Below are 20,796 nucleotides of genomic sequence, written 5' to 3' on the forward strand. Positions count from 1 at the left end.
AGCACCGACACTTAACACGCAGTAACCCAATGGCAATTTTAGCTGCTTCAGCGAATTCAGGTTTCATTTCAGAACATCAATATTGTCATCATCGTCGTTGTTGTTGTGCTTGGCAGGCGGATCACTCTCACCCACGAGGCTGGCTCTTCGAATGTTGTGCCCTCTGTGCCCACGAACCGGCCTAGCGTGTGGCACAGGCTCATTCAATAGAATGCACATGCGGAAAGTTGTTCCATAGCCAGCATCGCTAGTATCGGCCATGAAATCTGTCGCCTAGCATGAGCTTATTTGTAATTATATTATTGCATTCCTAGATACCCAAATGCCATTCTTAAACACGTAGTGTAATGGAAACAGTACCTTTGCCCAAAGAAAAAGGACCACGAATCGTCAACTCGCCCATTCGACGCCCGCACCTCCGATTTTAGCACGGCTGGTTCTATGTACGGTGCAAAATGAGTTCAACGTACATACGGTACCGACATACAAGCGCCACGGTCTCCCTTTCGGGAGCATAGTGCATCGAGCGAAAACTGCCGCGCGTATGGTTACGTTTAAAACGCGCGTTTATTCCCCGAAAAATTACCAAGGGAAAAAAATGTACTCAAGTTTTATCACACACGCTCGGCAGAGCCAGATTGTCGAAAAAAATACGCGGGTCCATGATGCCCTGTTTGGTTGCGTGTGCGAAAAACTGGGGCGCGTCGTCCCCGCCGCCGCCTGGCCGATGACCGTCGACAGCGGCGTGTCACATTCTGGCCTCGGCGGAACGGCGCGTCGGAACCGGCGGTCGGCACGGCCTCGCGGCTCGCGACGCCACCGGGATCGCCGTTCCGGGCAGGGCCGGGACGGAAGGGCAGTCCTGGGTGGACGCTGCCTGCCTCCCCACCCCCCCACTGCAGAGGCCGCCCCGAGATAAGCGTCCGAGGGGTGCCGCCACCGCCCATGGCGGCTCATGGGATACAGGCTTCAGGCTTCCCCCGGGGTGGAGGAGCCCACTTAAAGGAGTACCTTGCGCTGTAATAAAGATTAGTGCTTGTGCGTGTTGTCGACGTCGTCGTAATGCTGTTGCTGCAAGGTTTTGGTGGTTTGGGTGCGTCCTGTTTTGCGTATTGACGGGGACAATAACCACCCTCGTGCAATCTGATAACAGACTGCGCTGTCGTGCGCTGATTCAGCAGAAGTAGTGGGGGAAGACGTAGAGGCAACGATTCGTGGAGTAATTGATGAACTCCGATGGTTAAGCTCAAGAACGCCCGGTCTGCTCTGCGTGTAGCGTCGCAGCCGTGGCGGACGATACACAAGTTGAAAGCAAAACGAAAAGCTGTTACGTATGTTCGGCGGAATTGTGTGGAATAATCGGTTATGTTTAAAACACGCGTATATTCCCCGAAAAATTACTGAGAAAAAAAAAATTACTGAAGTTTTATCACACGTGCTCGGCAGAGCCAGATTAGATAAAAAGATGTGGGTCCATAACGCCCCGTTTGATTGCGTGTGTGTGAAATAGCAGTAGTGGAGCGGTTAGCGCTACGCTGCGCTACGAACCTGGCGACCCGAGTTTGATTCCCGCTCGCGGCCAACACCAGTGACGATTGTCTGAACCGGTCCTGGGCCTCCCCTAGGTAAACTCGGCCTCAATGGATACCTGGTGCATATTTACGACCCTTTTTCAATACATGACTGGATGACACCCATCCCCCCCACACCATGTTGGCTGTGGAGGTTATTTGTCCGTACTTGAACACAGCGTGGTGAAGGCAGGCCCAGGACCTGTTCAGAAATCGCTTGCCAATATTAATAATTGCATTGATATAGCGGCTTTTCATCAAGGATCTCAAAGTGCTGGACAGGACACGGCAGCAGACATTCAGCATAAAAAATAATATTGAAAAAATATTTAACAAATCATTTGCTAATTGAACTAAAAGTTTAAAAAGCAGAAGCGTATAAATGGGTTTTAAGGAGCATTTTAAAATCGTCCACAGACTCAGAGATCCTGATGTCTCGTGGAAGAGCGTTCCATAGCCTGGGAGCTACACGGGATAAAATCTCGGTCACCCATAGACCGAAACCTCGACCTGGGAATACAGAAATGGTCTGTATCCCCAGATCTTAGCGACCTTGAGAGGACATATCAATTGAGCTCACCTGGGTTCGCAGTGCAGTACGGCTAACAGCTATTGCACCACTGCCTCACGCCCGAAATAAAGGCACCGGCTTCTTTATCAGCCACAGGGTTTAGCCGTTGACTTTTCGGCACTTTTCTCCTGGCATAACCCAACCGCAGCAGTCGGCATCTAGTGCAGACCAAGCTTTGAAGTGGGCTCGATGTTGAACATTAACTCTAAAGCGGGGGGGGGGGGGATGGATTTGCCGTGGCTCCAGTTAAGAGTGGCCAGCCGTTACCCACTGGTTCATGGCCCCAATGGCGAAACAACCTTGGCACGGTGTCGCCCCGCAGTGTGTGGGCTGCCGCAGGGTGGCGGCTGCGAGAAGGCAAGGCCCCATTGCGCCACTGTTGTGTAAAAAAAAATGAGTCACGGGAGTAACTGCAGATGTTTCATTTCGCACTGGGGGTGTTTGTTTTTCTGCTCACGCGGTCTGCCGTGGAACGCCCTCCGTGAAGTGTGGTCGTCGTCCTCCAGCAGGTATCCAGAACACCTGCTGGAAAATAGCTGCAGCGTGATGAGCCGCCGTCGTCGTCGTCGCTGTCGCGCCGAGTTCTTCCCCATGAAAGTGTTTTGCCCGGAGGAATGTTTATGGTAAAAGCTTGCTTCGGTGCTGTCTTGCTACTGCGGCCATTTACAAACGGGGGGGGGGGGGGGGGGGGCTCATTCACGTACTCCATTTTGTTCTCGAGGTTAAGGGTGGAATGACGACAACCAACAACATCAAGCCTTGCAAATAAATATCCAGAGGACAGTAGTACAATGATTTGAAGGTTATTGTCTTTCGCGCGTTTTCCTTCAGGTGTCGCAGCCAGCCAAATCGCTCCATCTTGAGCTTTATAGCTCATCGGATTCCTCCAGTATAAATACATATTCTGATTCTATTGCCCGCTTTCCAGGTTGGGTGGCACGCTCTCAAAAACGCAAATTCTTCTATTATGGAATGTGGATTTTTCTTTTGCTAATTTAACTTTGAAATTGCTCATCCTTTCAATCGATCCGATCTCGAGCTGTAAGTGGAATGACACGCATATTTTTAAAGTTTCGTGGTATTAGCCCGATTCTTTATGAATGTTTGGACTAATGCAGCGCATGCAGTGCTTGTGAAACCTCGTGCGATATATATACGTTTATACCGGAGAAGGCCGCTATAAAAAACAACAGCATACAACAAGGCTGTTTTTTTTGAATTGGCCAGCAATGTTGACCGGAAATTTTGTATAAAAACTGTTGATGTTATTCGTGGAAATTATGAGTGTTTAATGTTTTATTAGTTCAGAGTGTGTGGGATGATTATGTCCAGGAGAACTCTTAAAGTGCGGTAATCTGGGAGAACGATATCACAGATATCCTACTATCTGTATGATTTTATTGTCCAGGTCATGTGGCTTTTTTGTGAAACTTGTGGATAATAGGAGTTCTCGGGTTCTTTTCCCACCATGGGATGAGCCATCTATGGAACATTCTTAAGCCTTTAGCCAATACTAGGATAGAGTGTGCTTTGTCACAAAATGTATTCTTGTTCCGTATAAAAAAAAAATGTATTTACATTCTTTTATATATTGAGTTAGGAATAAAGAAAAAAAATCTCACGTTAAACAAAACGTAGACTCATTGTGAGAGAGCGCTTTAGTGTCGCTAAATGGATCTGTTATAAAAACGTCGTATGAATATAAATAAATATCCTTCCAAATATACGCTCAACATTATTGATATCGTCTGTGGTAATGCGTGCAACGTTGAACGTTGGCTTGAACGCCTGCCTTTGTCCCACGGGTCCACAGTACCAGAGTCCGAGGCCACATGCTGCCCTGTTGCGAGCGCTGGCATGGCATTACGCATGCTCGTATGCCACAACACAGTGGGGCAGTGCAGAGAAACGCTCTACTGCTGCACTCAAGTTGCTTGAAATCGCATGGATTGATGAACCTAGTGCTGAGCATGCTTGACTCTGATGTTATTTCAAGCCCCGTTTCGGGAGTGAGCCATGCTTTCGGCAAGTACCCAACGTTGAAAGTCAGAATTTTGGCAAGAGCACGAGCAAACAGGCCAGTGCAGCAAAATCCATTGCTGTACTTTACTTCTATGTTGCCACGCTTATGATTCGTGTCTGCAGTGACTGGCGTGGCGAAGTAATGTCAAACAACTCCCACCACCCGTGCGGCATAAGGGGGTGGGGGCGCGCTCATCCAGCAGTGGATGATAAAAATGCCGCACAAGCAAACGTAGCAACGCGCAAGGTGTGCGTTGTCTTCAACGTCCACTTTTCGGTGGCATTGCCGAACAGCGCCGGGAGTTCAGCTGTTGACCCCCGTGCCACACTGGCCCCCCACCGCTGTGAGCCTGCTAATCACGACGAACCCGAGGCCGCGCACCCAGTGCAGTGAAAACTTGCGCGGTGCAATACTCTCTCGAGGTTCGCCATGCCTGCCTTAAAATAGAAATAAAATAACATGCGTTCTTTGGTGCGCGATCACGAAGCTGCCCGTTGGTTATTTGTGCCGGTGCCATTGTTATGCAACATCCGCGCAACATCGCTGGCCTTTTTACATGACACCACGATGTTTATCACAGAGCTGTCACTAATGGTTAACTTTGCCCGGTGGTTCACTCTCTCGCTGCAGTAAATGGGGGAGTAGAACTGGCCCACAGCAGCCGCATATGCATGAAACCGGTCGCCTGCACTCCGCTGCCAATGCCGATTATTCATTTACGTTTTGTAACGTGCCGAACCTTTGGCCATGCTGGTTTTGCATGCTGCGCACGTGGTGTTGTTTCGGCGAGAGATTTTTAAATTCTATTCGATCGAAAGTCTTGGTGCATGGTTCTGCTTTGATGACCATTGTCGTTTCCCAAGTTAGATTAATTTTCAATTTTATCCAGAGCCGTTTGGGATTGAGCTCTAGAAAATGTTTGCACCCCCAACCCATCCCCCAGACATTTGGGGTGACCCTGAAAATATTCCTTGCCCATTATAACAGTAAAAGGCCAAACTTTTATCTTCCCTCATTTATCTGAATTTGTATATTTTAGTCTCCCAGTTGAGTTTCCGTCGAAGGTTGCACGAGACGCCGGGATTGACTGAACCTCAAAGGCAAGTGGGTCTTCTTAACCCTGGGGGTGTGTGCACACCCTTTCTGGGGGGTGGGAGTCATGGCAGATATTTTTTTGAAGGTAAATCATCAAAACCACATTTAAGCGCAGGCATGTAAGTGCAACTACTTTGTTTCATCAAACCCCGTGCATTTATTCACATAAATTACATTTTGACTTAAAACTTTCGTGACTGCGGTAAAGCCACATAGATAGAAAAAATCAAAGTAAATAAAATAACAATAAAAACTGCGACGTTTCGATCACAACACGAGCGATCGTCATCCTGTCGGCGTGACTTTTCCCAAAGAACCAAAGAACGTAACGTTATAAATGATTAACAATTGAGAACCAAAGGGGGGGTGCAAGGCTGCAGTAAAGGTCAAGAACCACTCCTCTCAGGCGTGTGGAGTTGTGGACGCACATCCATGGCTTGTGATGTCCTGCTCACGCTGCCGGCGACACAGATATTTCGCTCCCAGCGGAGACAACGGGCGGCTTCCCTGCATGCTTGGCAGTTTGTGTGGTCACGTGACCAGTGGCAATGCCACTTTAGGCGATGATGCACATTGGCAAATTCGTTTTTAAGCGAAGCTAGGCATTGGTCTGCACGTTGGGTTATGTGAAAATCACGAAGGATGCGTGTTTTTTTAATCATTGATAAGTTGATGGATTTTGTTTAACTCGATGAGAAGCTATTGACTTTTCATCGCCTGTTTTATAAAGGAGACCTGTATGACTTTATTTCACGGAGACAGGAACTCTGAACATTTGGCAATTTAATCGCACGTAAGATTAAGCTGATAATTACGACATTTATTAAGGAATGAGGCTGTGGGTTTCTTTTCTATAACAATGAACTGCTTTATACCTGTATAATTACTACAAAAATAAACGTGTGATTCAATAGAAATAAATAACGTGTCCGGGCAAATGAAGAAAAAAAAGGTCAACCACGAAGAAAACGTATATCACCAAAATTGTGAAATCTCGCCAAAGAGATGAAGATAGAGGCGGCAGCGGCGGCGGCGGCGTTGGCGGCGAGCAGCCCGTGGAATGCAGAGGCCGGACCGGTTTTCGGTTCCCCGCCGTTTGCGAGCGCCGATGCTGGATGGAGTTGTGCCCCTGCGGCCATGCGTCTCGCGCTCGCCCGGCGCACGGAGGCGAGTGGGTGCCGGTGTATCCGCACGAGCGCTGCGGGCTGCTGCGGGCTGCTGCGAGCGCGAGGGACGTGTGGATGCGCCTCCTCGCCAAGCGCCCGTCGCGACGGGGGTGATTGATGCGCCAGGGGAGACGAGCTCGCTCACTCGCACGCTCGCACGCTCGCTCGCTCCTGCTGGCGGATTTTTGTTGTTGTCAGCGCTGCGCGCGTGAGTGAGCGAGTTGAGTGTGGGTGGGCGGGCGGGCGCGTGTGTGTGTGTGCGTGCGTGTGCAGGCACACTTCCAAAAGTGATGCTGTGCCAGAAAAAAGGGGGCTCAGGAAAGGGGTTTGGAGGTGGCGGCGGGTTGGGGGGGGGCAGCGTATTATGAATGTGGGGAGCGGTGGTGTAGCGGTTAGCGCTACGCTGCGCTACGAACCCGGCAACCCGAGTTCGATTCCCGCTCACGGCCAAGACCAGGTGACGATTACCTGAACCGGTCATGGGCCTCCCCTAGGTCGACTCGGCCTCAAATGGGTACCCGGTGCGGTGTGTAAACATCGCCACTGGGGAGACAATAGCGGCCCGGCGTGGTGCTGGCCACCCACCCCCTCCGTGTGCCATGCCGGCCTTCGTAGGTGCAAACTCGCCAACAGCACTTGCCCCAAGAGTGGCCAGCCAAGGCAGCTGCTTGCTTTGTCTCTGCTACGTGTGTCTCTGTGCGTGTGTCTTCGTGGAGTGTCTACGCCCCAGATCAATGCAGCAATTGGTTGGTGACCAGAAATCGGTCCATTGGCTCGCTGAGGTTGCGAACTCTCGTTTCATTACTGGCAGCTCCCCCCCCCCCCCAGCATTCGAGCCCCAGGATCTCAGCCATTACCAGCTCGGCGCTGTGAACTTGCGAGTCGCACGGCCCAGACATAACTCTCTTTGTGTTTTCACTGTGGCAGTGTGCGTGGCTAACTAAACGGTGCCCTTTGTGTCTGTGTGCATTTAAGGTATGCGTGCATTATCTGCGTGTGTAGGTGTAATGCACGCGTGCTAACCGAGCGAGGCGTGGTGTGCGTGAAGGTGCGTGTGCCTGTGCGTGTGGACGTGTAGGAGGGTGCTGTAGTGCCGCAGTTAACGCGCTGCGCTTACGAACCTGGCGCCCCGAGTTCGATTCCCGCTCACGGCCAACACCAGTGACTATTATCTGAACCAGTCCTGGGCCTCCCCTAGGTCGACTCAGCCTCAAATGAGTGCCTGGTGCGGTGTGTAAACATTGCCACTTGGGAGATAAAGGCAGCCGGACGTGGTGTTGGCCACCCACCCCCTCGTGTGCTCTGCCGGCCTTCATACGTGCATGCTTAACTGCACTTGCCCCAACAGTCTGTTACAGGCTCTACGGGGGATCTTTGTTTTTTGTGCGTTATGCGAGTGTTCACCTGCGTGTAAAGGTATGTGAGAGTTCTTCTGCAAGTGTGTGTGCGCGCGTCTGCAGGTATGCGAGTGTTCATCTGTGTGTGCGAAGGTATGGGGAGTAGTAGCTCGTCCGTGTGCATGTAAGTGTGAGTGCTGACTCTGTGGCTGTGGTTTGACCTGCCCAAGTAAGCAAGTTGCCCACTCCACCTCTGCACCTTGTTTTCATTGCTTCTGACCACGCTGTGACATTTTTAGACACACTGCAGCAGCCGCAAGATTGGCCTCTGTGTATAATTAGCGGTGTTGGATTGCCGTTGTAAATATTCGCAAGTACCGAGTAATCGCGTTAAGGCACTGTTTATTCAAGTGGATGCGTCTATTGGTTACATAAGAATTAGTTTTCTTTTCACATGAAACATTTTTGTTCACATCAGTTGAATGAAATGTATTCCTTTTCGTTCACTGGTTGTTGTGTGGTAATGTGTTTTAGTTTTATGTTGTACGCAAAAAAAACACTTATAATTAGTTACGTACTTCCATGCATACCGTTCCTACACGGCAAATGTAGAGTTTTTATATATGCATCTTGAGCGAAGATGAAATAGCGATGCGATCAGTTTCAGGCGAACTTGGCGGGGTTGGTATGCGACCGGTGCGCTATATATGTGTATCTTTATATGTTGAACTTCTTTAGCACAGTGTGTAGCCAACCGTGCTAATCGGAGGTGTGAAACATGCCTATCTTGGTACATACAACAATGCAGAGTAATCGTCTCCACAATATATTTTAGACATACGCACAACACCGTACATATAGACACAAATACACTTCAACCAACCAGTAACAACACTCTTAATTCTTACAAAATGTAGATAATCCACGCCAATGAACAAGGTGGATATTCGTGACGGTAGGGGCGGCACGGGCGAGATGATGAGTATTGCCAGCCGGGTGACCCACTATCAATGCATCCAGGGGAAAAAAAGCTTCATAGCTCATCGGTTTCCTCCCAGTATATATCAATATTCAGATTCGGATGCGGAGATAAAATCCACGCGACCGCGGGTAGAGAGACACGCAAACTCCAAATATACAGCAGGCATCTGGGTCGGGATCGAACCCACGACCTCCCGCATACCAGGCGAGGGCGGTTAGCACCTCGCCACCGAGATGGTTAATCCACTGCTGGACGAAGGCCTTCCAAATCCGTCTTCATCTCCCACGCCCCTGCAGTGTCATAATCCACCTGGGAGCTTGCGCGCACGAGGAGCTGACTTAATCGCTTCGTCTCATCAGTGGACGCCCTCTCGGACCGTAATTCTTTAACCGTCGGCCACTATATCCCTTCTTGCAACGCGTTCCGCCAAAGCCCAATTGCCTTTCTTGACGGGACCGATGTGCGATGTGCGATGGGGCACTCATGTCGCGTGTCCTCTCAGTCTCGAGTGATACACGTGCGCGCACACTCGCACAGAGATTAGTAAACGAGGGAAGATGCACATCTCTGGGTGCAAAGGCCTTTTGATTAGAGAGGCTTTTGAGCAACGTATCTGGGGATTAATCATTAATTCTACTGGCACGGAGATGTTGGGTTGGGTGGTCACAATGCAAGGTGGGATTCTGAATGCCAAAAGATCAGTAGTTGTACCACAATGATTGATTACTTTAGGAGCACCGTCCTGACACGCAAACACGGGGAAGGGTTTTAAAATCATCTTCAACCTCCCCTCTGCCCATTCTGCACAGTAGCCTCTTTCTTGAGCTTGAAGCCCCCACAAATATATGATTATTCAGAAAAAACGTAGAATAAATAGATGTCAGACTTTTAATGAAGTGCACTTTTTTTCTAATATTATTGTGGGCCCTGCCTTACACTCGATAGCCAATCCCAAGAGCCCGTTGCACGCGTGCTACATGCTCCGTCAAGTGAAGTGGTTTTATTCCTTAACCAAAACCACGTGGTCTGAATTCATCACCTGCATTGCCAATTAGATTTTTGCGGTTGCTGAAAAAGCCTTTAAAAAAAAGCAAGGCTTACGAAACGAATGAACAATGTTATACATTATTTGACATTTTACATCACGTGGTAATTCTCGTGCAAGGTGCACCGAGGTTGTCAAGCTCCGTTTGGTCCTCCTCTGGGCCGAAGTCGCAGCACTTCCTTGAGTCATTTCTGTCACGCAGCCTCTTTCTCCGCGCAGGGCTGGTACCGACAGGCTGGTTACTGGCTCCTAGCGTGTGAAGGTTTATAAACGCATGTTGGGTTTTTGTTATTTATTGCTGCAACCTTGTACTGTATGTGAAGAGGTGGAGCAGCGGCATACATGTCAGTTGCAGTGCACTGAATCCAGACGTCCGAGTGTTGATCCCGGTCACAACTAACACGAGCGATCACTAAACCGTTTGGAGGTCTCCTTCTTCCCGTCGCCAAACCACCGGCCACCGTGTTGGAAGTCATCTCTCTCGTGACTCACACGGCGCGGATGAGCAATGGGATTGACAAAAAAAAAGGACTGAAAGATTTTTCGATTTAAAGCTTTCGTGATTGCAGGGATTCATCTTCTTGGTTATTTCAGTAAAGTCACATAGAATGGAAATAATAAAATAATAAAATAATGAAACATAATAAAATACAATTCTCACGACGTTTCGGCCACAACGCAAGCAGCCGTCCTCAGGTGAAGAACAGGTCTGTCGGAAAGACAGCGTCTGAAAGAATGACACGAGGAGAGTGAGCAGATGTTAAACACCTGCACGTTCACGCGTTCGCACAAACACGGATGCACCACGTGACCACCGATGGTTCTCTAGGTAAGCCCGGTGGGAGTAACGCGGTGGAGGGCGGGCTGCTCCAGACAATGCGTGTGTGTGTGTGAGAGAGAGATACTCGCCCGCACTGAGCAGCAGGGGCCCAGCAGCTCCGATAATATCTGGAGACTCCACATCCAAGCAAACACCAGAGCTGCTGACAGATGGAGAAGGCGGGGGGGGGGTGGACGGGTGGGGCATCTCACAAAAGCAACTTTTTAAAAAATATATTCGGCTAAGCAGGCATTCGACTGCATTTCACTTTAACAGGTTGTGATTGTTACCGTTTATTGCAACAATTATTACGTGCGTGTGATCTTGTCCTCGCGTTTCGGATTTTTTTTTAAGATGCACTTTTTTCCAATCGCGGACGATCCCAACACATTACATTCCCCACCCAACCCCCCCCACACTTTCCTCCCGCTTAGTCAAATCTGTAATGAATCACGAGAAACCCCGTCACAACAGAAGAGCACTTAGTGTTATATTTTGGTTAGCTTTTGCCGGGTTTATGTGCAGCATTGATTGATTGATTAGTATATACATTCCCTTCGGTATTAGGTTTTTAATTGCCTCATTTGAAGTGTGTGTGTGGGGGGGGGAAGGAGAAATTGTGATATCATTCTCTCTCTCTGCTCATCTGTGTGAAAGGTATTGAAGAGTTGTCATGGTTTGAGGGTCATGGTCATGATACGATCTTGTTTGTATTGCTTCACGATTGTTCTGTCAGATTTTTGTGACTGCTTGTTTTGCTCCATTGGCCTAACTCCTAACAGGAACCTACATCTCTTGCTCCTAATTTGCATAGATAATACACGTCGGACATTCTGACATGTACAATTCCAAGCATTATTGTGTTAGTAATAACAATCGATTTATAATGACGCATTTGTGTGCCATTACAGCACTTAACATGCCTGGTACTTGACAGCCAAGCGAAATTTTCCGGCGACGTCTTTGGAAATATATTTTTTTACGAAACATAGTACCCGCAGGGTCAAGTGTGCGTGCGTGTGCGTGCTCGTGCGTGCGCTGGTGGTTCACGATCGCGTGCGCTGGTGGTTCACGATCGCGTGTGTCCGTGCACCGTTTGTCCCGCAGCCGCACTGCAGAGGCCACCGCTGGCCTCTGCGGAGCTGCTGCTACCAGTGGGCGAGGCCCTGCACCTGCGTTGCCCGGCCGCGCGCTACCGCTTCGATCCCGCCGTCGGGTGGGCCAAGGACGGCGCCGCGTTGGTCGCGTCCAACCGCACGCGCTTCTCGTCGCTCGAGCTGCACATCTCCGAGCTGTCCCTCGACGACTCGGGAGTCTACAGCTGCTCCACGTCCGGCCCGTCGGGCCCCGTGCGGGCCAACTTCACGGTCGTCGTCTCGGGTAGGTGGCGTGTCATCCCCCCCACCTTTATTTTCACGTCGCCATGCGCCAGCGTCGCTCTCGACACCACCCCGCCGGTTACATTGGAAACGGCCACTCCACTCTCTATCTCGAGTCGGTTAGGGCCCTGCCGCGAGTTAGGAACGTAAGGATTCGCACATATCCGCAATTAGATGAAGAGTCACTATTAAAGGTAGCAATTCGACTTGCGTCTCGTCTTTTATTGCTCGTTTGCGTTGTCTCTCATTGGTTCTTTCTCTGTTGGTGTATCCTAACCTCGGCATTGGTTCTTTCTCTGTCGGTGTATCCTAACCTCGGCATAAAATTCCCGTCTAACTTTCTTACGTCATAAATAAGCGATTTTCCAAATGGATGATTCGATGCACGTATCGCGAGCGTCAGAACTGATTTCAATTGACGAGGCGACGCACCTTAACGCACTTACTTCGCGCATGCACGACGCGTGTACACACACACGGGGGGGGGGGAGGGGGGGTGGGTGTGTTCACACGCGAGGCAGGCCTCAGGCTTCTGGCGTAAGGAGGAGCAGGTAGGTGTCAGAGTGTGAGCACGTCCGTGGTCCTGATTGGCCGGCGCAACCTCCTGCCCCAACGGATGACCCCGTCCTCGGCTGCACGTTCAGCGGGTGACGAATAATAACGCGTCTGTCCAGTGTGAACCTTCCTTCACAAAGTCAGCTCCGTTTTAGAAGCTCCTGATCTGTTGTGTACGACAATAGCCCCGTGTGCAACAGGTGCTCGTGAGCTGCACTTTCCTCAACATTCTTAACGAAACGACAGAAGGCATCTTTGAGTGCGTGTGTGTGTGTGTGCATGCATTGCAAAGCCATTAAACTTTGACGAATGCTGCATCGCTGTCGCATCTGCAGTTCATTACTCTCATTGGAGATGCAGTGCTTGTGCTTTTCATTGAAAAATAATTTCCGTACTTTGAGGTTTCTCTTTCATTCTTTCAAAGAAACGTAGCCAATATACGACTAGAAATTGGACGTTATTGATAGCATCGTGAATATTTTGTGGCAGTTTATTGGGAGATAAACTATTCGTAATTGTACACGCACACATATAGTTGCGTGTGTGCTTGCATTGTGTATGTAGCTTGCGCTCCCAGATACTCCATGCCACAAGCAGCATCTATTCGGCCAGATAGATGGTACAGAAGGATGTTGGAGCTGATTGGACTCGCCGATGACTGGTACCAGCAGTGTTAAGATCAGCCTCTGTGGAGGAGGTTTGTGAAGGATGCTGCTGGGGAGTTGGAGGCAGTCCCCCTCCAACAGAAACAACAAAGGGCAGAGGAGCGACGCTCACAACAACGAGCGGAGCACCGGGCGGCTAAAACGCAGGGAGTTGCCACAGTGGGGAGCACAGTTTTGGTGCATCTGCTGGACATCTCAGTCGGTCAACCCATGGCACCGGCGTCTGTTCCGTGACCTCTTGCCAGCAGGCCTTCGATACTTCGCGTGGCCTAGAAGTGCACCTAGCATGGCACGAGCGCCGTGGTAATGTCACCGCCGCTTAGTCGTGAACGGTGGTGGTGGGTGTTGTTGCTCCGTGTATGAGTAAAATATGTGTATCTGTGTGTATATTTACTGTATTTTAACTTGCTTCATCGCTATTGTGCCACATGAATCATTCCTAACATTATTAAGCTCATTCATTGACCCTCAATTGGAGATCATAAAACATTAGCCCAACTACACCACTCCACTGTTTGCCAATGCATCCCTTTCAATGCACTTTGTTCATAGGGCCGCACAGTTACATGCATATATATGACGCAACAGATGATTCACATTATTTCTGTAAATTAAATGAGCCGATGTAGCGAGTGCACCTTGAGTTAATATTACCCTTTTACAACAAAAAAATCTCAAGCACAGCACGCGGGGGGGGCGGGTTACTTATTGCAGTGTAAGTTGGTAAATAGCTTTACCTTTTAATAGGACTAAATATATTCACGGCGGGATGCAGGGGGCAGTCCATTGGAGGAGGACGTCTTCCGTGGGGAGAGGCCGTCCACTCTTTAATCTGACTTGAACGCGCGTTGCGTGCTGACAGATGGACAGATTAGGAGCAGATGCCATTTGTGACGGAACGATGGGGCAGATGGCTTCACGATCGAGGGCAGCGGGCGCCAACTGAATGGGTTCGGTTCCTTCTGGGGGTAGCGCCCGCAGAAGAGAGCGGGGACAGCCGGCGGTGGTTACTCGTCACCACTGGAACCATAGCAGCCTCCGTGAAGGGCCACTCGCACTTTGCAGCATCGCGGAATGTTAGAAACCCTGTATGTTTGATCTCTCAATCTCTCTTTGTATGTATGTTGAACTTCTTTTGCACCATACGTAGCCAACCGTGCTACTCGAAGGTGCGGGGGGGGGGGTGAAGGACAACAAACTAAACATAAAAAGCAGTTCTAAAGAAATTAGATTTCAATCTAGATTTAAAAGTGCATAGCTACAGTGGCTTCCTAATAATGCAACGACCACTCTCTTGATCGACTGATTTCGTTGATTTGGCACGGTGAGAGAGTCCACGGAATCATTGCTATTTCTCTCTTGGGTCACGTGCGTGATGGTCGTTGTGTAGAGACGGCTGTGTCTTACCCTTTTTCCCAGATTTTGTGGGTCATTTAAAAAAATAACCAGCACTGTGTTACTACTTCCACTTTGTCGCTTCACTATTGTGAATGGTGGCTTCGTAGGGAGGGGGGGGGGGCTTTAATGCCAATGTGGCACACTGTGGTGAAAATTCCACGTAGAACTTGCCTTGCGGCCTTGGTAGAACTTGCCTTGCTGCGGCCTTGGTACTCGGACCTGCTGAATCGTGCGAAACATTTATCCCGTAGCAGAACACAGATCACCAGGTTGTCCAGCTGAACAAATACGTTAGTTAATGGCTAGTAATCTCTTTGCAAACAAACACAAGGCGCATGGAATGTTGAAATGAAGCAAGATTCACAGGTTCAGTTGCCATGTCCCAGCACTCGCTTTACATTGCAAGTTCTGTTCATCAGCGAGGTTCTTCATTACTTTGGATGTTGATGAGATCCCTTGGCCAGCGATGATGAATGCCTTAAAATGTCACCGACTCCGCCTTGCAGATTAAAAATAACATTGTAAAAAAAAAAGACACTAAATATGCGTTGTAGCAGCATCAAAACTCGCGCTTGTAAAAGAGCAATCGTAAGAGCGCTGACACACGAGGTACGAGGTGTGAAGATGGATACACGTGTATGATTGGTCCAAAAACAACCGGCGTGGCCTTTATGCGGCACACATGGGCCCCAGTGTTTGCCTTACAGATGCATTCAGCAGGACATTAGAAAATACCACTGCCAACAGCGCAGCTCTTTGCTGTACTAACATTTAAAAATAGCACTCGGCATATGTTTGCCAGATAAACTCCCTTTGACTCTCAATCGTTCCATTGTCCGGAAAAAAATAATATAGCGACCCAGAGTAGGGCGTTGGTTGAGTGGCTTCTGGTGACACCGGCTCTTTGCTGTTGTCACTGGAGACCACCAAGGCCGATGTTGTTGATGCTGCGCATTAGAAAGTCGCCAAAATTCCACCTTATCGTTTCTCCCCGCGCAGAGCCATTAACAATTACTTAAAAACGCAGAGCATACACATTCGAAATGGCTTTTTAATGCGGCTGCAAAAACGGGTAGCTTAGGAAGGAACTGCAGGCTGTGCCAATTTTCCATTGAGCCCTGTTGGTCTAAATGTCAAAATTGCCCTCTATGGGAGAATGGTACGTCGCTTCTTACACAGGTGAAATGTAACTTGTGTAAACAAAATAAACGGGTTCCATTTTTACGGATTTAAATTCGTAAGTTAATGTGGCACACGGGTTGTCCGCCTGCTTCCCTGCCCCCTCGGAGCGTTGCTGGAGAATTCATAGTCGGTGGCTGTGGGTACTTGGGCAAGGAATAATTCACTGGTTCATATTCTTGGTTGTTTCGGTAAAGTCACGTAGATAGAAAGGAAAATAAAAATGTAAAAAAATGTATTAGCAATTTCGATTTAAAGCTTTCGTGACTGCAGGGATTCATCTTCTTGGTTCTTTCGGTAAAGTCACGTAGAAGGGAAGTAATAAAATAATAAAAATAAAACATAATAAAACAATTCTCACGACGTTTCGACCACAACGCAAGCAGCCGTCCTCAGGCGAGGACGCAGTCCTCTTCGCCTGAGGACGGCTGCTTGCGTTGTGGTCGAAACGTCGTGAGAATTGTTTTATTATGTTTTATTTTTATTATTTTATTACTTCCCTTCTACGTGACTTTACCGAAAGAACCAAGAAAATGTATTAGCATTTATTTTATTTTATTTTTTATTTTCTATCTACGTGACTTTACCGAAAGAACCGAGAATATGAATTTCTGCAGTCATGAAAGTTTTAAGTCAATTTAATTCACTGGTTGTTTGAGGTGGTATTTGTTTTACTTTAATATTGTTTTATCGTTGCCATCTTCGAGAGCTCCATTGTTAGAGCAGGCTAGAGAAGTGCGATTATTCAAATCTGTAAATGAAGGGAAAACCCATCGCAACAGAACGATTAGTGCGGGCCGGACAACACCGGTTTAAAAAACACACAAGGACGTGCATTGCTTGTGCAAAAGTTGTCTCGGCCTTCTGCGGACCACCGGCTCCGAAGAACTGCATGCAGGGGCATTTTGTTGGTGTAGACCATGGGTCGGCAACCTACGGCTCCGGAGCCGCATGCGGCTCTTTACGGGCTGCTTCTTGACGATATGTACGTATGTACAGTATATGTACTCAGATGCATTGCGGCTCTTGAAATACTGAATTTTGTACCGAATTGGAAAGAAATGGCTCTTCTTGTTATTTTGGTTGCCGACCCCTGGTGTAGACCACCGACTAAAAAGTATTTTTGAGAAAATGTGTCCATTTGTGTTTTTGGTTACATTTTCTCAGTTGGGCTGGCGGTCGAAAACGACTAAATAGCCACAAACATGCAAGTTCTTTGGAGATGGCGGTGGTGGGGATGGTAGTGTGCGTACGGCGGGAGAGGCCGAGGAAAGCTTTTGTCTGTGTGTGTATTGTTACTCCGAGCAGCGTTGATCGTCCGCTTCGTATGCCAGGGTGAGGGAAGCTCGAAGCAAGGCAGCCGTGCGCCCGGCGGTGTCGTAGTGTGGAGCCAGGCGCCTCGCGCCCGCGCTGCCGTGCGAGCGTAGCGCTGCCGTGCGAGCGTAGCGCTGCCGCTACCACCGCTGCTGTGATAGTTCTAACCAACCCCGCCGCTCGTTGCAGAATCCCTTTCCTCGGGTGACGATGAGGGAGGTGACGATGGCTCGGATGAAACGGCCATGGACCCTGATGAAGGGGGTGAGTGTTTCTTTTAATGGAGGGGGTGGGTGGGGGGTCCCGGGGGTGGGGGGGGGGGCGGCTCCTAAAAAAATCGGAAATATAAACACGCGTTTTATCGAACCTAGTCCTTAAAATATGAATGTTCGAAGTGATTTCATTTTAGAATATTAACTTCAGCCCTCCTGTTATTTTATAGAGAAGTCCTTGTGAAGTGGGAGCATGGGTGGAGCTCTGTAGGCATTGGAGCTATACATGCAAAGTATGATTGATGTCCCTTAAAATATATTCGTGATAAATACAATGTAATTGAATAAAAACATGTATTAGGCAAATACGATGCATCCCCTACATTTTGCCGTTCAGACGTTTAGATTCCCGGCACGATAATCGGAAGTATTGTTTACGTCCTAAATGTTGCATTCAACTGTGTTTACCTGACGCTCCGTGTCCGTGTACCACGTGTATTGGTGTGCCCCCTGTGTGCCCTGTGTGTATTTGACGCGAGACGTCATCGCGCACTCTACTTTAACAATGGAATGCGTAACGGTATTTCATGTAACTTTGGCTGAAATGACGTGACGTTATTATTTAAGTGTTATTGTCCGACTTTATATTTTTAGCTTTCTGTTGCCGAACAAACTATTCTTCTTCATTGGAAACTTTAGGCAGTAGTGAACACGCACACATCACAGCTGCTAGACCTCCAACCACCTCATCACCGCCTGACTCTTGATACTTAAAATTGCATTTCAAACGTCATTCTTTACAACAACGTAATTTGTCACGAAATTGACGCGTGCGACATCGTTCGACGCCCTATCATTCATGCATGTTAGGAGATCGGCAGGTCGCTTGTGGTGGGATGAAGTGTGGTTACTCCCAACTCTTCCAAGGCATGAATGGAAGAGGAGGCCAAATACCCTCTAAATTTGCTCGCTAGAGCTCCCTCTAGTGGAGGCCCTTCCGCAAGCAGTGTCGTGAGTGAGCAGTTTCCTTGCTGCACCTTTACCTTGATTAACTTGTACGATTAGGCCCCTCGCTTATATCCGTGCAGGCTGCCTGCGGCTCAATGCACGTCATCACTATAAATAACGCAGAAGGATTTGTAATTGCATCGTTTGCTAATTCACTTCACGCACGCACCTCCCATTAGCAGGGTCGGCTACGTACGGCACGAAAGAAGTTCAACACACCACATACATACACACAAAGACTGTCCAATATAGCTTTAACAGACTGTTGGGGCAAGTGTTGTTAGCGTGCACCTAATGAAGGCCGGCACAGCACACGAGGGGGTGGGTGGCCAGCACCACACCCGGACTGTCTCCCCGGTGACGATGTTTACTACACACCGCACCAGGTACTGATTTGAGGTCGAGTCGACTCGCTACGATCGAACCCCTCGTGCGAGCCAACGTTGATCGCGAGCGCGTGAACCCGCCGACCACTCCGTTCGCTCGCGATTTCTTTCGAGCGTACGCCGCGGTTGGCTTTTTTTTGGCACGTAATTGAACCGTCCTGGTGCCGGAATTCACAGCAGCAGCAGCAGCAGCGCGGTTTGTGCTCGCAAGCGCACGATAACCTAGGAATGCGCATAAAAAGGCCAGCGACGGACGGAGCTCTCGTGCAACTCTAGCGCCCGGTGCGTGCTTCGCATTCAGTGCCAGCCTCTGTTTCATCGCGCAGCGCAATGAGTTATTGCCTCGTCGGACAGACAAATGCTTACCAGATTTCTGCAGTCAGCATTCAGCGCCTGCCGAGCATTCCCTGGCAGCTGCGCGGCATACGTGGCAGACGGCATAATCAAGAGGACCTAATTCTGAGAGAGGCCTTATCTGGCACACGCCCGGCAAGGAGAGGGGACCACAAAGAGAAGAGGAAAATGGACGTTGCACTTTTAGAATTTACTCTTACGTTTGATAAAGTGTATTTTTTTAAATCTTGACTTAAAGCTTTCGTGACTGCAGGAATTCATATTCTTTGGGTCTTTCGGTAAAGTCACGTAGATAGGTTCAAAGAAAATAACAAAAAAATACGAAGTTTCGATCACAACACAACGTCATCAGATTGCTGTTTTCTTTGAACCATCGATGTGACTTTACCGAAAGAACCAAAGAATATGTATTTGTTTGATAAACCCATCGCCATCCAATATCGTACTACAACATGTGGAACGTGATGCTCAAGTCATGAAGTAAATGTGTAAATATTGGTAAACTTGGGAAGCATCTTTCACGTTTTGGAATACAGTTTATTTTTTTTGATTGTAATAGTTTGGCCCTTTGTCAATTCCATGACTTCACGAAGACCTCCCCATGCTGTGTTGGCCATAGGGGGGAGGGTTGACCATACTTCACCATTCTGGTCAGTGTGGTTTGATGACTGTGTTGTTGGGGAAGAGCGGAGGAGGCTGCGCGATTATCACTTGCCACTGGTGTGAGCCATGGCCAGGAGTCGAACTCGGATGTGCGGACCCACACAGGTACCATTGCCATGAGTTTTTCACTCTCGTGCCATTTCAAATTGTCTTAGATCGTCTCTGCATTGCGACAATATCGCAGCATGTTTTGTTGTTTTTTAAATAATGTTCGTTTTTACCAACGATTCATTCCACCACCGGCAGCTGCGGCACCTGCCCATCTCCAGTAATCCACTTCCAACAGACTCGCCATCGCACGCCGCGGTCATTGGGCATTGTTTGGCCATGCTGATCGGTGTGGATTAGCAAAAGAGGGGGATCCAGGACCATTTGTTTTAAAAATATCGCTCGACCGCCGTTGCCAACCGTGGCGATAACAACAACCGCAGGTTCATGGCGCGACGCATCCATCGACTGTATCGGCCACAACCTTTGTACGTAACAACCGTGTACGGCTAGGCTCTATCTTGTGTGCACGAATGTGGATTAATTATGCATCTACCGAGTTCTTTATGCGACCTTTGTCGGAACATATGCCTTTGGTTGTTTTCCCCGAGCCAAAAGAGGATGCTCCGTAGCCCGCGCGCACGTGGTACGCGCACCTGCACGTTGACGCACGCCCACGTTACTGTGCCGTGTTTCTCCTCCTCCCTTGCGCGCCGACAAGTTATTATTATTAGTTTACATTTTTTATTCTCGTAAGTGGCAGCAAGATGAATTGGCGGTTAGAGTCCCCGTGGGCCTGTGCCCCGTGGCCCACCTAATAGGAGAGGCTTTTGTGGTGCTGTCGGGCGCGCGAGCGAGAGGGGGGGGCCGTCACCGAGTCGACCCCCCCTCACCACCGCTCGTGGCGTTTCGGTGTGTGCCGAGAGGAGGCGACAGCAGGAATTTGAAGGGGATCAACATCGGGGTGGCGGCGGTGGTGGCGGCAGCGTCTCTGTAAAGGGCGGGCGTTTACCTAGTCTGGCAGAAGTGACTGAAAGCAGCCTTGAGTTTAGTTTGGGCAGATGATCTCAGGTGGGCTTTGGGGT

The 20,796-nt window shown here is 49.1% G+C and overlaps 1 protein-coding gene across 3 annotated transcripts in view; it reads left to right on the forward strand.

Annotated features, from left to right (window-relative positions):
* The window catches only part of LOC144721697 (fibroblast growth factor receptor 2-like), an 82,155-nt gene that overhangs the window by 18,953 nt on the left and 42,406 nt on the right, over positions 1–20,796 (forward strand). For 2 of the 3 annotated variants that reach the window (XM_078599550.1, XM_078599549.1), the window contains 2 exons: positions 11,718–11,990; positions 17,290–17,364. In XM_078599550.1, coding sequence (XP_078455676.1) covers positions 11,718–11,990; positions 17,290–17,364 — 348 coding nt within the window. The remainder of the gene's footprint in view (positions 1–11,717; positions 11,991–17,289; positions 17,365–20,796) is intronic. The other variant, XM_078599551.1, reaches the window with a different exon arrangement.

The sequence above is a fragment of the Lampetra planeri genome, chromosome 12 (genome assembly GCF_965212315.1).
Source record: "Lampetra planeri chromosome 12, kcLamPlan1.2.h2, whole genome shotgun sequence".
Taxonomy (NCBI): Eukaryota; Metazoa; Chordata; class Hyperoartia; order Petromyzontiformes; family Petromyzontidae; genus Lampetra; species Lampetra planeri.